Raw genomic sequence first — 16,073 nt, forward strand, 5'->3', positions numbered from 1 at the left:
CACCACCTCTGAACCCACAGAACTGGAGTGAAGGCCATTTGTTAAGTCTCAAGGATCTGCCTCCGGACAAACTGGTGGGCAAAATGGGAATACAGGCGTCCCTGGGTTCCATCCTTGAGAGCTGATTTCTATAGTTACTTGCCTGTCTGCCTATTTGTCTAGCTATCTATCTAGATCGCAGAAATGGCCCTTCAAGCCGCGTCACCCAGCTCTCCCGCAGTCTAATCTGAGCCTAATCACAGGACAACTCACAATGACTAACTAATCTACCCACCAGAATGTCTTCGGACTGTGGGAGGAAACCGGGGCACCCGGAGGAAATCTGTGCAGTCATGGGGAAGATGTACAAACTCCTTACAGGCAGTGGCGGGAATTGAACCCAGGTCACCTATACTGCAAAGCGTTGTGCTAACCCAGACATCCCACCTCTGCTGGAAGTCCCGGGAGTCTCCCGCATATTAATAGTGGCTCCTTGATGCCCGCAAATTATATACAATATCCTGGAAATCAATTTTTTTGAGAGCGAGAGAGCGTGACAGCAAGAGAGCGCGCGAGAGAGAGAGCAAGAGAGTGCGAGAGAGGGAGCGCGGCCATGAGAGAGAGAGCAAGAGAACGCGAGAGAGTGAGAGAGCATGTGAGAGAGACAGCGAGCAAGAGAGAGCATGCGAGAGAGAGAGAGAGAGAGCGAGAGCAAGAGAGTGACCACGAGATAGAGAGAGAGCGTGAGAGAGAGCGAGAGTGCGCCATGGGAGAGTATTCCAAAAAAAGAAAATATAAAACGTATGTCACCCCAGACTACCCTAAAGTGTACCCCTGCTGATAGGGATCAAAAATAATGACAGTGTTGCTCACTGCACTGTTTGCAACAGACTTTTCTATTGCCCATGGTGGGTTAAGACTGTAAAAGACATGTTGAGGTGAGTTTAACAGGTGTCATGCGTTCAGTAGCATAGCTAACATTATTTAAGCTAACTGGCTAGCTGCTAAGGAGCTACTCTTGCGGACATCTCACCTCTCCCAGAAGTTCTGGGAGTCTCCCGCAAATTGATGGTGCTACCTCCCTGAGTTTTTGCAGGGGGGGATGTCTGCTAAACACTACACTACCAAGCCACCCATACCCATATCACTTTACACATGCTGTAATTCTTGCATTTTATTCAATATTCATCCTAATAATACCCATAATTAAGCTAACGGAATATAGAATATATCCAATCATTAATGAATGCCACAAAACGAAGTTATTACTAAGTTGAAAAATGTTTTAAAATGTATGGGAGAATTCATGTAAAGCTGGGTTTCCATAACTGAGCTATCTTAGTGGTTATAGTTAAAATGGTTCTGTACAAACTTTGCCCAATTACATTTTACTACCCTTAGTTTTTATTGAGCAAATAATGCTTTATACTAGCTGACCTTTGTGCTGAGTCTCAATGTGTTATCTCGGAAGGAAAGCTTTCAGATGACATATAAAATGTACCTCATAGCCCTGCTTCCTGTATACTGTTGAAAGTTAATCACCATAGAGAACGACAATTGGAGTGTCTTAACAACAGAGCAGAAAAATGAAGCGAGTGCTTAGTTTCTTGCTGTGGGCCATAATCGCCATCCGAGGACATTTTTCCAAGAATCCCTATTCAAAGTGCACGGATAAATTGTTTACGATTAATGTGGTTCTATTGAATGATTCTTCCTCTCCTTGGACCTTGAATGATGTAATTCCATGTATAAAGCAGGGAATTGAATCTATAAATAAGGACCTACAAGGTAAGATCCATGTGTTGATTTGTTTCTACTGTCTGTGTTACGGAGAGGGTACAGAGCCACTGGGGAAGGTGCAGAAAGAAGATTTATATGATAAGAGTACTAAGAGGTGGAATAGAGAGCAGAACTTCTCTGCCCTCTTCTCATTGTTACCATCAAGAAGGAAGTACCGGAGCCTGAAGGCACACACACTCTACAATTCAGGAACAGCTTCTTCCCCTCTACTATCCTATTTCTGAATGGACATTGAACCCACGAGCACTACCTCACTACTTTTTTATTTTTGTTTTTGCACTTCTTATTTAATTTAACTATTATATATATGTTGTAGTTCACAGCTTTTTAAAAATATTATCATGTATTGCATTGTGCTGCTAAATTAACAAATTTCACAACATATGCCAGTGATATTAAACCTGATTCTGATTCTGACTTGATAAAAACCCTTAAAGTTATCGAAATGTTTGATATGGTACATGTGGATATGTTTTCATTTATGTGAGAAATTTGAACTAGCTGTCAAGTATATAAACTCATTGCTATTAAATACAAATTCAGGGTGGAAAACGCTATTGAGAATTAAGAAATTCTTAAGTATACGATGATTAATCCAAACACATGAATGCATTTACACAGGAGACTGCAAGGTAATGAGGGAGAAAGAAAAATTGATCTGATGAGATGATAAATGAGTTTTCCAGTGTACCTTAAAGTGCAGGCTTTGGAAAGTAAGACTGGGTGTATATTGTTTCATTAAGTCCATCTGTAGTTAATAGTCAATGCTAATCATTCTTACAGATAAATCCTTGCAGATTGTCATTTTGATGAAGCTTTGGTGAAGTTTTGGGTAAGAGCTAAACAAGGTACCTTGAATGGGGACTTCCTTTGTAATTGTAACTGTTTCCAACAGCAGTCAATTAAATTCATCCGTTTGAGTGGATAAAGAGAGAGGAAGAGAAAACACAGGTTTTTAACTGTGGAGTGTGGCAGTTTGAGAGTGGGGGCTTCAGTTAGCAGGGTCTGTGGCATCTTCTCAACATTGACATTTGGTTAGACAGTGTGGCATTGATGTCAGTCAGGTCAGTATTTGGTAATCATTTTCATATTTTACAGTTCATATAAAGTGTGAAAGCAGATTCGATTGTGTTTTAAGGGGACATTTTAAAATCAAAAATCAGAATCAGGTTTAATATCACCAGTATATGTCACAAAATTTGTTGTCTTTGTGGCAGCAGTACAATACAATACATGATAATAAGGAAAAATGTGAATTACAATAAATATATATATTTAAATTAAATAAGGAGTGCAAAAGTAAAAATAAAAAAGTAGTGAGGTAGTGCTCATGAGTTCAATGTCCATTCAGAAATCGGATGGCAGAGGGGATTAGATTAGATTATGAGGACACGCAGTCCTCTTTTATTGTCATTTAGTAATGCATGCATTAAGAAATGATACAATATTCCTCTGGTGTGATATCACAGAAACACAGGACAGACCAAGACTGAAAAACTAACAAAAACCACACAATTATAACATATAGTTACAACAGTGCAACAATACTATAACTCAATGAAGAACAGGCCATGGGCACAGTAAAAAAGTTCGAAGTCTCTCGGAAGCCCCACATCTCACGCAGATGGGAGAAGGAAGAAAACTCTCCCTGCCATGCCCGACCACAGTCCGACTCTGAGTTGTCCGAAAACTTCGAGCTCCGATCAGCCCTCCAACACCGAGTACCGAGCACCATCTCTGTCGAATGCTTTGACCCCAGCCTCGGTCACCAGCAGCAGGCAAAGCCAGGGATTTTGGGGCCTTCCCTTCAGAGATTCTCGATCACACAGTAGCAGCAGCAGCGAACCGGGTATTTCAGAAATTTCTCCAGATGTTCCTCTGTGCTTCTCACGTCTGTCGCCATCAAATCAGAATTGTGCACGGCATCCTACTTACAAATACGATATCATTTCACCGGAGAACTGTGCGGTGAAGCTGTTCTTGAATCACTGAGTGTGTGCCTTCAGGCTCCTGTACCTCCTTCCTGACGGTAGCAATGAAAACAAGGCATGACCTGGGTGAGGGGCACTCTTAATGATGGTTGTTGCCCTTTTCAGGCATCGCTCCTTGACGAGATCCTGGATACTAGTGTCCATGATGGAGCTGACTAAGTTTACAACTTTCTGCAGCTTATTTCAATCCTGTGCAGTAACCCGCCCCCCCCCCAATACCAGATGGTAATACAGCCAGTTGGAAAGCTCTTCATAGTACATCTGCAGAAATTTGCAAGTGTGTTTGGTGACATACCAAATCTCCTCAAACTCTGAACGAGATATAGCCATTGTCGTGCCTTCTTTGTAGCTGCATCAATATGTTGGGTCTGGGATAGATCCTCAGAGATATTGACACCCAGGAACTTGAAATTGCTCACTTTTTCCACTTCTGATCCCTCTATGAGTACAGATGTGTGTTCCCTCGACAGACCCTTTCTGAAGTCAACAATCAGAGCTTTGGTCTTTCTGACGTTGAGTCCAAGGTTGTTACTGCAACGCGACTCAACTAGCTGATATATCTTGCTCCTATATGCCCTCTTGTCACCCTCTGAAATTCTGCCAACAATAGTTGTATCGCTGTAGCAACAGAGTCATGGGTGTAGAGAGAGCAGAGAAGTGGACTTAGTACACATCCCAGAGGTGCACCAGTGTTGATTATCAGTGAGGTGGAGATGTTATTAATAATCCGCACAGATCATGGTCTTCCAGTTAGGAAGTTGAGGATCCAGTTGCAGAGGGAGGTACAGGCCCAGGTTCTAGAGCTTTTTGATCAGAGCTGTGGGAATGATTGTGTTAAATGCTGAGCTGTAGTCAATAAGCAGCATCCTGACATAGGTATTTGTATTGTCCAGGTGATCTAAGGCCACGTGAAGAGCCAATGAGATCACATCTGCCATTGACCTATTGTGACAATTGGCAAATTGCAATGGGTCCAGGTCCTTACTGAGACCGGAGTTAATTCTAGCCACAACCAACCTCTCAAAACACTTCATCACCATTTAGATGTGAATGCTATTGGATGATAGTTGTTAAGGCAGCTCACCCTGTGCTTAGTCCCCTGGCTCTACTCACTTTACATTTATGGCTGTGCGGCTAAGCACAGCTCCAATGTCATATTCAAGTTTGCTGACGACGTCACTGTTGGCTGAATCAAAGCTAACATATAGGAGGGAGATTGAAAATCTGGCTGGATGTCTGCCACAACAACAACTTCTTTCTTACTCAATGTCAGCAAGACCAAGGAGCTGATTATTGACTTCAGGAGGAGGAAACCAGAGGTTCATGAGCCAGTCCTCATCAGGGATCAGAGGTGGAAAGGGTCAGCAACTTTAAATTTCTCAGTGTTATCATTTTGGAGGACCTACATAATCATTAATAAAGTCAATTTTTGAGAAATAAAACTCACATAACTATTTTTCTTTGTTGAAAAAAGGTGGGAGTGAATAGATCTCTGAGGAATCCTGTCAGAAACAAAATACTGTAATGAATATCCCTCATCTGTATTCATTAAAGAAAAGGACATTTCAGTTCCTCAAATAATTGGAGGTATTAGATATCATGGTGGGCTTAATGGTGGCTAAATTTTCTGGTCCTGATGAGATATATCCCTGACTACTATTGAAGCAATGCAGAAGATTTTTGGGGCCCTGACAGATATTTATATTTTTGTGGCCATAGGCAGGGTGCCAGATGACTTGAGGGCATTAAATGTGGTCTCTTTATTCAAGAGGGATAGCGGGGATAAGCCAGGTAATTATAGTTCTGTGAGTCTAACATTGACAGTGAGGAAGTTTTGCGACTAAGAATTCTGAGGGACAGGATTAATTTACATTTGCAAAGGTGGTAATCAACCAGAGAGAGTCAGCATGGTTTTCCAGGAAGAGATCCTGTCTGATTAACTTGACTGAAGTTTTGAAAGGTAACAAAATGTATTGATGTAAGCAATATGGACTATGGAGACTTGGACTTCAGTCAGACCTTTTACGAGATTTCTCTTGGGAAACTCATTCAAAAGGTTAAAGCCCATGGTTCCAGGGTTAGGATCAAAAACTGGCTTGATAACAGGAGACAAAAGGCGATAGTTAAAGTTCATACTTGCAATTGAAGACCCATGATTGTTGGTGTACCAGAGGTATTGGTGCTGTGACCTGAGAGTTTTTATAAGCTTAATAATTTTGTTATGGATGCAAGGTGTCTGTGAAGAATAAAAATTTCAGGTTGTACACTGTATACATTCTCTAATATTAAATGGAACTATTGAAGAACCAGCTCAGATTGGAGGTGAGAGCTGATTTTACACTCTCTGTGGTCTTAACTCCTCTCTCCAGGGCACTGGAGCCTTTCGTTGTTCCATTGTTTGGTCAATTTAAACGCCAGCCCGGATAGACTGAAAAGACAGGGTGTTGGGTGGGATGAGAGCCAATTCTCTCGTTCTTCGCGATGGTCATCTCCATGCGCTGAGGCTATGAAGACTGCCTTGGCTGCTGTGCTCCATGTTCGCTAATATGATAAGTGAGGCTTTGGGCCTGCTCTGGGCTGCTCTGGGGTTTCAGATCTGAGGGCTCAATTTTGGTCCGGAATGCTGCTGCTCATTTCCTTTGTTTGCACGATTTGTATTTTTTATATATCTTTCTCTTGCGCATTGAGTGTTGGTCTTTTGTTTTTATTTTTATTCTTTTTTTTTCTATGATTGGGTTCTTTTGGGTTTCTTGCTTTGTGTCTACCCGTGAGCAAGTAAATCTCAAAGTTGTATAATTTATACATTCCTTGATAGTAAATGTACTTCAATCTCGAATCTTGAAGAGAAGTGGTAAGTAAGTTTGTAGATGACACGAAAATAGGTGTTGTTGATATGGTGATCTTATGCTACAGGATGAAATTGATCAATTGATAAGATGGGAAAACAACCACAGGAATTTAATCCTGAGAAGTGTGAAGTGAGGTACTTTGGAATTCTAATAGGAGTCGAACATGCATAATGAGTAGCAAAGCTCTAGGGAAATCAAAGTTCAAAGTAAATTTATTATCAAGGTACATATATGTCACCATATACAACCCTGAGATTCATTTTCTTGCCAGCATACCCAATAAATCCATAATAGAATAATAACCATAATAGAATCGATGAAAGACCGCACCAACTAGGGCATTTGACCAGTGTGCAAAAGACAATAAACTCAGCAAATACAAAAAGAAAGAAACAATAATAATATTAAGTAAATCAGTAATAAGCATCGAGAACATGAGATGAAGAGTCCTTGAAAGTGAGTCCATAGGTTGTGGGAACTTTTCAGTCATGGAGCAAGTGAAGTTGAATGAAATTATCTCCTTTGGTTCAAGAGCCTGATGGTTGAGGGGTAACAACTGCTCCTGAACCTGGTGGTGTGAGTTCTGAAGCTCCTGTGCCTTTTTCCTGATGGCAGCAGCTAGAAGAGAGCATGTCCTGGGTGGTGGAGGTCCCTGATGATGGATGCTGCTTTCCTGCACATCTACAATGCTTTGCGTAGATGTGTCAATGGTGGGGAGGGCTTTACCTGTGATGGACAGGGCAGTATTCACTACCTTTTGTAGGATTTTCGGTTCAAGGGCATTGGTATTTCCATACCAGGCTGTGTTGCAACAAGTCAAAATACTCTCCACCACTCATCTATAGAAGTCTGTTAAAGTTTAAATGTTGTCCTGGATCTTTGCAAACAACAAAGAAAGTTGAGGTGCTGCTGTGCTTTCTTTGTAATTGTACTTATGTGCTGGGGCCCACCAGGACAAGTTATCTGAAATAATAACACCAAGGAAATCAAAGTTGCTTACCCTCTCCACCTCTTATTTTAACTTAACTATTTAATGGATATATACTTCCTGTAATTCAGTTTTTATTCTATATTTATTTATCATGAATTTCATTGTACTGCTGCCATAAAGTTAATGAATTTCATGACATATGAAGGCAAGACAACGTCTATACTTTATTAGGAGTTTGAAGAGATTTGGTATGTCAACAAAAGCATTCAAAAACTTCTATAAATGTAGTGTGGAGAGCATTCTAACAGGCTGCATCACTGTCTGGTATTGGGGTGGGGGGGGTGCTACTGCACAGGACCAAAAGAAGCTGCGGGGGGTTGTAAATTTAGTCAGCTCCATCTTGGGTACTAGCCCACAAAGTACCCGGGACATCTTCAAGGAGCGGTGTCTCGGAAAGGCAGCGTCCATTATTAAGGACCTCCAGTACCCTTTTCTCACTGTTACCATCAGGTAGGAAGTACAGAAGCCTGAAGGTACACGCTCAGCGATTCAAGAACAGCTTCTTCCCCTCTGCCATCCGATTTCTAAATGGACATTGAACCCTTGAACACCACCTCACTTTTTAAATATATATTATTTCTGTTTTTGCAAGATTTTTAATCTATCCAATATATATATATGCTAATTGATTTATTTATTTTTACTTTTTTTTTCTTCTATATTGTGAATTTGAACTTCTGCTGCTAAGTTAACAAATTTCACGACACATGCCAGAGATAACGAACCTGATTCTGATTCTGATATGCTAGTGATATTAAATCTGATTCTGAAATTTGGCTATAATTGTTATCATAGTTACCGCCTTATCAACCTGGGGTGTTTCCTTGACTGAAAACCTGTAACCTCTAATTCTCCCTAGTTTCATGTTCACATTGCTGACTTAACTGGATTTCCTCATTTTACTCCACAATTCAGAATCAGAATCAGGTTTATTATCACTGGCGTGTGTCGTGAAATTTATTAACTTAGCAGCAGCAGTTCAATGCAATACATAATCTAGAAAATAAAAAAATAAATGAACAAGTACATATATTGAATAGATTTTTTAAAAAAACATGCAAAAACAGAAATACCGTATATTTTTTTAAAAAGTGAGGTAGTGTCCAAAGATTCAATGTCCATTTGGGAATTGGTTGGCAGAGGGGAAGAAGCTGTTCCTGAATCACTGAGTGTGTGCCTTCAGGCTTCTGTACCTCCTACTTGATGGTAACAGTGAGAAAAGGGCATGCCCTGGGTGCTGGAGGTCCTTAATAGTGGACGCAGCCTTTCTGAGACACCGCACGCTAAAGATATCCTGAATACTTTGTTGTCTAGTACCCAAGATGGAGCCGACTAAATTTACAACCCTCTGCAGCTTCTTTCGGTCCTGTGCAGTAGCCCTTCCATACCAGACAGTGATGCAGCCTGTCAGAATGCTCTCCACGGTACAACTGTAGAAGTTTTTGAGTGTATTTGTTGACATACCAAATCTTTTCAAACTCCTAATGAAGTATAGCCGCTGAGAGGATTAGAGGAACAATCTGGGGAGAGGCTAGTAGACCAGGTTCACCGACTGTTGCTCAAATCATCATTAGGAGGCATCTGCTGATGAAAGGGATGGATGGCCAATGATCCCTGTGGGGAACTCGGTGATACCTCAGCAGACAGCACAGAACAAGGCCAAAGTTTGGTGGACGTCCGCCTACAGCCACCCAGCCAACCCCAGGTTAGGGACTGCTGAAAACCTTTCTGTTCTTTTGGAAGATCTGAGCCTCGGGATTAGGCAGCTCCATAAAATCTGCCTCACAGCCTTCCTTGTTCTTGGGATGCGACGTTTGCAAGCCAGTGTGGGAAGCTAGGGAAGGGCGAGTTGGAGCGTGTAGTGATAGAAAGACATGGCTGAAGACTGATTAAGTGGTCTTCACCCCAAGGGAGACTACTTGATGGCATGAATGATCTTTATCACCTCAGGACTAGTAACCTACTGACTCTTGGTTTGGGTTTTTACAGGAAAAAAAAATCCTTTTGGAAGGAATGATATATTTATTTAGAGAAACAGTGCAGAACAGATCTTCTGGAACCGCCCACCCGGATTAACATTAGCCTAATCATAGGACAATTTGCAATGACCAATTAACCTACTAACCAGTACGTCTTTGGACTGTGGGAGGAAACCAGATCACCCGGAGGAAACTGATGCCATCACGGGGAGAACGTTCAAATTCCTTACAAACGGTGCCAGAATTGAACTCCGAACCCCAGAATGCTGTGAGCTGTAATAGCGTCAGCTACGCTACTGAATCACCAACTTTAGGGAGAGCAAAGCTAAGTCAATATGTAACTAACAACTGTATTTGTATTTCAGGTTATAATGTCACCGTAAATGCATCGTATGAAGGTTTTGACACAACATCCTTTTCGTCCAAAGGATGCTCCACAAGCGCCTGTGGAGGACTGATGAAGCTTCAGAAATTATTTGTAAGTATGCGAGTCAGACAAATATGTGTAGTTCAGGTTCAAGTTTATTGTCATTTGACTGTATATGTATACAACCAAATGAAACAATGTTCCTCCGGACCATGGTACACCCACAAGACATATATCACACATATGCATAAAGCAAAATATTGCCATAAATAAGGGGAAAATGTAATTCAAAATGAATGTAGTGTGCAGAACAGGTAATCAATACAGTAAACAGCTCACTGTCCTGGTGATGAGACCTCAGTGAGGCAGGTTATTCATTAGTGTCACAGCCCGAGGAAATAAGCTGTTTGCCAGTATTAGCCCTGATGCTCCTGTACCTTCTTCCTGATGGTAGTGGGTCAAAGAGATTGTGGGATGGGTGGTAGGGATCCTCAACAATGCTTCAATCCCTTTGTCTACAATGCACCAAGTAAATGCAACAAATAGGGGGAGGGAGACCCCAGTGATCCTCCTGGTGGGTTTCACTATCCTCCGTAGGATCTTGTGGTCCAAAGCTTCGCAGCTTCCGTACCACACAATGATGCAGCCGGACAGGATGCTCTCTGTGGAAAGTTGTTAGATGGGGGGAAGGGTGGTGGGACCCTTATGTGCCTCAGTCTCCCCAGACACTACTGCGCCTTCTTGACTAATGAGGGGATGCTGTGGGTCCAGGTTAGGCACACCAAGGAACTTTGTGGTCTTCACTTTTTCCACAGTAGAGCCATTGATGTGCAATTGAGAGTGATCAACCAGCACCTTCCTGAAGTCTACAATCATCTCTTTTGTCTTGTCCACGTTGAGGCTCTTTTTATTCAGTCAACTACAGAACCTAACAGTAGTTAGCAACCACATGGTAGCTGCTTCCACATACCCCTGGCAACCTTTCACCACAGTACCAAAATGCATGGTAACTTATTACATTACAATTAAGTTTCATCCATCAGGTAGAGTCCCAGGCTGGACTGGTGAGTTTAGGTTTGTTGGAATAAACCCAAGTTAATCCACTTGACCTGTTCTGCTCCACTGAGTGCATTAATAACTGAAGGGTTTGTAGATTAATACCACAGATATTTTCTTTCTGGGCTGTTTATTTGCACCTTCCTCCATTTTCCTGAGGAAGTGCGTCAAGTTTGGAGTACTTTCACAGCTCAGAAAATTCTCATCCTTATGGCTATCCCTCATATGTGAGACTCAACGGTGAACACCAATAGAATGGTTGAACTAGGGTATTATAACATCTGAAAACACTCCAGAGAACAAGGTGTTTCATGCCCTTGGAATAAAGATAGGGTTATTACTCTAGGTTGGGATACAAAGGGCTGGAAAGCCAGCCTTTCACTGCATCACAGGATGTGAAATTCAGGAATATCCAATTCTGTTTTATTCCTCCCTCCTCAGTGCCACTCTTCAAAGAGGCTTTTACAGGGTTAGTTTCACCGGCAGCTTCTGGCGACTGATGAACATTGTACATATCAGCCAGTTATTTCCTCTCACAACGTGACCATGAATTGGTTACTCCTTTTTTCTCTCTGACCTCGCGCTCTTGTGGCCAAGATGCGCTGCTCTCTCATAGTTATGGATGTATAGAAAATACAGCATCGGCAATGTCCTAATTCTCATCAAAGGCTGACTTAATAAAGACTTGCAATGTAAGATGATATCAAACATATTAACCAACTCTTTTGTTAAAAGGAAGAAATCAGATTGAGAACAATGTATTTGCCTTGGGAGTGGAAGATTACTGGTGGTGAAAGTTAGCAACCTAGCTTCAGTAAAAGCTTCACCCATTCTGAATTGCATGTAGACTGCAAGACAGAAACAGACCTTTGCCTGTCTCTGTACCCAACACAAATATTTTTTCTCCTCTCTTCATGGGAGAGGCAGAATGATGCAGCTATTAGAGCCGCTACCTCACAGCACTGAAGACCTAGGTCCAAACCACACCTCGGGTGTTTACATATTCTTCCCGTGACTGTGTGACCTAGGGACTTTGGATAACTGCCACGTGCCAAAGGTGTGTGGCTTCTTAGGGCAATGGCCACTGTAAATTACCCCTAGTGTGTTCATTCATTATGTGCCATGTTGTAAGATGTGGGCGGTCATGGTCTTGACCGTGGTTGTTCTTGGCATATTTTTCCACAGAAGTGGTTTGCCATTGCCGCCTTCTGGGCAGTGTCTTTAAATCACGGGTGACCCCAGCCTTTATCAATACTCTTCAGAGATTGTCCTCCTGGTGTGGGTGGTCATATCACCAGGTCTTGTGATATGCACCGGCTGCTCACACGACTGTCCATCACTTGCTCCCATGGCTTCATGTGACCCTGATTTGGGGGGGGGGGCGGGGTGTGTGTGGGGGATGGGGATAAGCCGGTGCTACATCTTGCCCAAGGGTGACCTGCAGGCTACTGGAGGGAAGGAGTGCCTTACACCTCCTTTGGTAGAGACGTACCTCCACCCCGTTACCATCCTAGTGTGTAGGTGGGTAATAGAAACTGGGCACAGTTGATAAGCATGTGGTGAGATTAGAAAACAGCATTGATGAATGACTGATGGTTCTCATGGACAGTGACAAGAAGGGCATGTTTCCAAGCTGTATCTTTCAATATTTGGGTATTTTCCTGTTCCTTTCTCCCTGTTCTTCGTGTTAAATGATTATTTTACGTTGTTCAACAGTATCCCAAAAATTGAAGTGCCTACCCAGTGAATGGAAAACTGGGAGTGTACCCATTGAGACCGATAGATTCTGATCTTAATTTTCTTTTTAATCCTGGATCTAGAAGGACGATAACTTGGGCTGTGCAGTTGTGGGTCTCACATGTACCTATGCGACCTTTCAAATTGTCTCGTAAGTCTCTACCTCCTATAAATGTGAGTTCCTTTCAATAACGAACCAGAAGATGCACCCTGATATTTTCATTGCAGGTGATCATGGTGATTTACTTTGAGTGTGTGTGTGTGTGAGAGAGAGAGAGATATGATGTTCTCCAGGTTTTGTTCCTTCTCTGTGTGTTAAAGATGGCACATTGCTCAGTTGGCCTTGTTCAGAAGACTGTAAAGGATGGCAATATGTCAAGATACACAGCCTGGCACCTTCATTCCTGAAGGATGGTGTGTAGTAAATGAATGGCTTGTATTGATAGAAAAAGATGAAGAGAGTACAGAAACTGAAAAGCCTGTGGTTCTTCTACACTAATCTTAGAAAGTGGAAGAACAAATTTGGAAAGCAGACTTAGATGAAAGCGTGTGGGATCATGGGTTTTATAAACATGGGAGTATACACAAAGAAATCTTTTGGCTAAAACTTTGTTAATGATTGGCTGGTCTTGAGTTGAAGTATTGTAACCAATGCTGGACACCAACATCAGGAAGAACTTCAAAAGGTTTTATATACAGCAGATATAGCATAAATATGAGAAAGTCTGCAGATGCTGGAAATCCAAAGCAACACACATAAAATACTGGAGGAACTCTGCAGGCCAGGCAGCATCAATGGACAAGAGTAAACAGTCAACGTTTTTGTCTGAGACCCTTTTTCAGGACTCATTCCAAAAATATTAGAAGAGGTCCAGACAAGCTTTACTGAAATGGTACCAAAGACACGGGACTTCTACAGAGTGACTGCGGAAACTAAGCTTGTCATTGGTGCACAGAAAGTTAAGGAAATGCTTGTTGGAGGTTTTTAAAGTTAGAACAAAATTTTAATAAAATGTCTCCGGGGACAGGTGGATCAATAACTTATGACATATACTTCAGATACATGGGAAAAAAATTAGACACAAATGATTTAGTAATCTGATGGGTCTTTTTGTGATTTTTATTTTATTTTATTAAGAACAGGCCTTTCCAGCCCTTCAAGCTGCAATCCCCCGATTTAACTCTAGTTTAATCACGGGATAATTTACAATGACCAATTAACCTACCAAACGGTATACCTTTGGAATGTGGGAGGAAACCCCATGGGGAGAACGCACAAACTCCTTAGAGACAGCGGTGATGTGGCATGCAAATCGAAAGTGGGATAACTTCCAAATTGTATTTGATGGAGAAAACTTTGCAGAGCTGTAGACACAGTAGAGTTTCTTCTTCAATGGACTGAATGGATGCCAAGTCTGATACTAAGCGCCATTTTCATCATTATGGAAAGTACCTCCTTCATATCATTTACATCATTATGGGAAGTACCTCCTCAAGTCACTCGGTCTGCTACTGTCTGATGGAGAAAACAAATCAATTGAGACTCCTCGCTGGTATTTTCCTTTGTTAGCTGCTGACTTATATGAAAGAGGCTCGAACTGAATTATTTCTTACATCCTTCACATACATGCGTAAAAGTCTTTATGTTATGTCTCCATCTAAATGTGCAATCATAGTAATTTATAATAAATAGAACAGTGAATGTACTATAGAGTACACTCAAATCAGCGTGAGTTCATCAGTCTGATGGCCTAGCGGAGGAAGCTGTCCCAGAGCCTGTTGGTCCTGGCTTTTATACTGTGCTACTGCTTCCCGGATGGTAGCAGCTGGAATAGATTGTGGCTGGGATGACTTGGGTCCCCAGTGATCCTTCGGGCCCTTTTTATACACCTGTCACTGTAAATGTCCTGAACATGGGAAGTTCACAACTACAGATGCGCCGGGCTGTCTGCACCACTCTCTGCAGAGACCTACGATGAAGGAAGGTACAGTTCCCATACCAGGCAGTGATGCAACCGGTCAGGATGCTCTCAATCGTGCCCCTGTAGAAGTTCTTAGGATTAGGGGGCCCATACCAAACTTCCTCAACCACCTGAGGTGAAAGAGGCACTGTTGTACCTTTTTCACCACACAACTGGTGTGTACAGACCATGTGAGATCATCGGTGATGTGTATGCCGAGGAACTTGAAGCTGTTTACCCTCTCAACCCCAGATCCATCGATGTCAATAGGGGTTAGCTTGTCTCTATTCCTCCTGTAATCCACAACCAGCTCCTTTGTTTTTGCGACATTGAGAGAGAGGTTGTTTTCTTGACACCACTGTGTCAGAGAGATGACTTCTTCCTTGTAGGGCACCTCTCTATAGTTTGAGATAAGGCCAATCAATGTAGTGTCATTGGCAAATTTAATTAGCAGATTAGAGCTGTGGGTGGCGATACAGCCATGGGTATACAGGGAGTAAAGGAGGGGACTCAGTACTCAGCCCTGAGGGGCTCCTGTATTGAGAGTCAGAGGGTTGGAGGTGAGGGAGCCCACTCTTACAACCTGCTGGCGATCTGACAGGAAGTCCAGGATCCAGCTGCACAAGGCAGGGCCAGGGCCAGGGCCGAGGTCTCTGAGCTTCTTGTTGAACCTCGATGGAACTATGGTGTTGAATGCTGAACTGTCGTCCAAGAACAGCATCCTCACACAAGAATCCTTCTTCTCCAGATGTGTAAGGACGGTATGTAGAGCAGTGGCTAATGTGTCGTCTGTCGATCGGTTATGTTGGTAGGCGGATTGTAGGAGATACAGTTTGGGTGGTAGCAAGCTGCAGATGTAATCCTTGACCAGCCTCTCAAAGCATTTTCTTATTATTGAGGTGAGTCCGACAGGACGCCAGTCGTTCAGGTATGTTACCTTGGTCTTTTTTGGTACAGGGACAATGGTGGATAATTTGAAGCAGGAGGGCACTCTACACTGGGAGAAGGAAAGATTAAAAATATCAGCTATTAGCCCATCAACAAATCCCCTGACCACTTAGATGAGATATGGTTAAGGAATATTATTAATAACTTCAAGAACAACTACAAAACTTGCAAATACAAATGCATATTTAACCTTTTAAGACCTCCACAGGAGAGCTTGTGAACTAAATTTGACACAAATTCCGTAAAAAGGTGCTGAGGCTTGTAACCCAAATTTAATCAAAGAGATAGATTTTAAAGAGCCTCTTCAATAAAAGAGAAGTGAAAAGACTGACTGATACAATCATAAGTTTCCAGACCAGAGGTCCATGGCAGCAAAGTGGAATGTTCAAGAGTTCAGAATTGGTTAAAACAGGAA

The 16,073-nt window shown here is 42.2% G+C and overlaps 1 protein-coding gene across 4 annotated transcripts in view; it reads left to right on the top strand.

The window, feature by feature from the left end:
- The first annotated feature begins 1,473 nt into the window (after window positions 1–1,473).
- Window positions 1,474–16,073, top strand: part of LOC134354014 (guanylyl cyclase C-like) — a 95,659-nt gene continuing 81,059 nt past the window's right edge. Inside the window, exons 1-3 of one of the 4 annotated variants that reach the window (XM_063062663.1) lie at window positions 1,474–1,767; window positions 9,955–10,067; window positions 12,833–12,900. In XM_063062663.1, coding sequence (XP_062918733.1) covers window positions 1,566–1,767; window positions 9,955–10,067; window positions 12,833–12,900 — 383 coding nt within the window. In that variant the 5' untranslated portion in view covers window positions 1,474–1,565. Of the gene's footprint in view, window positions 1,768–9,954; window positions 10,068–12,832; window positions 12,924–16,073 lie in introns of those variants that run through there. The other 3 variants (XM_063062665.1, XM_063062662.1, XM_063062666.1) reach the window with 3 other exon arrangements.

The sequence above is a fragment of the Mobula hypostoma genome, chromosome 11 (genome assembly GCF_963921235.1).
Source record: "Mobula hypostoma chromosome 11, sMobHyp1.1, whole genome shotgun sequence".
In the NCBI taxonomy this organism is placed as follows: domain Eukaryota; kingdom Metazoa; phylum Chordata; class Chondrichthyes; order Myliobatiformes; family Myliobatidae; genus Mobula; species Mobula hypostoma.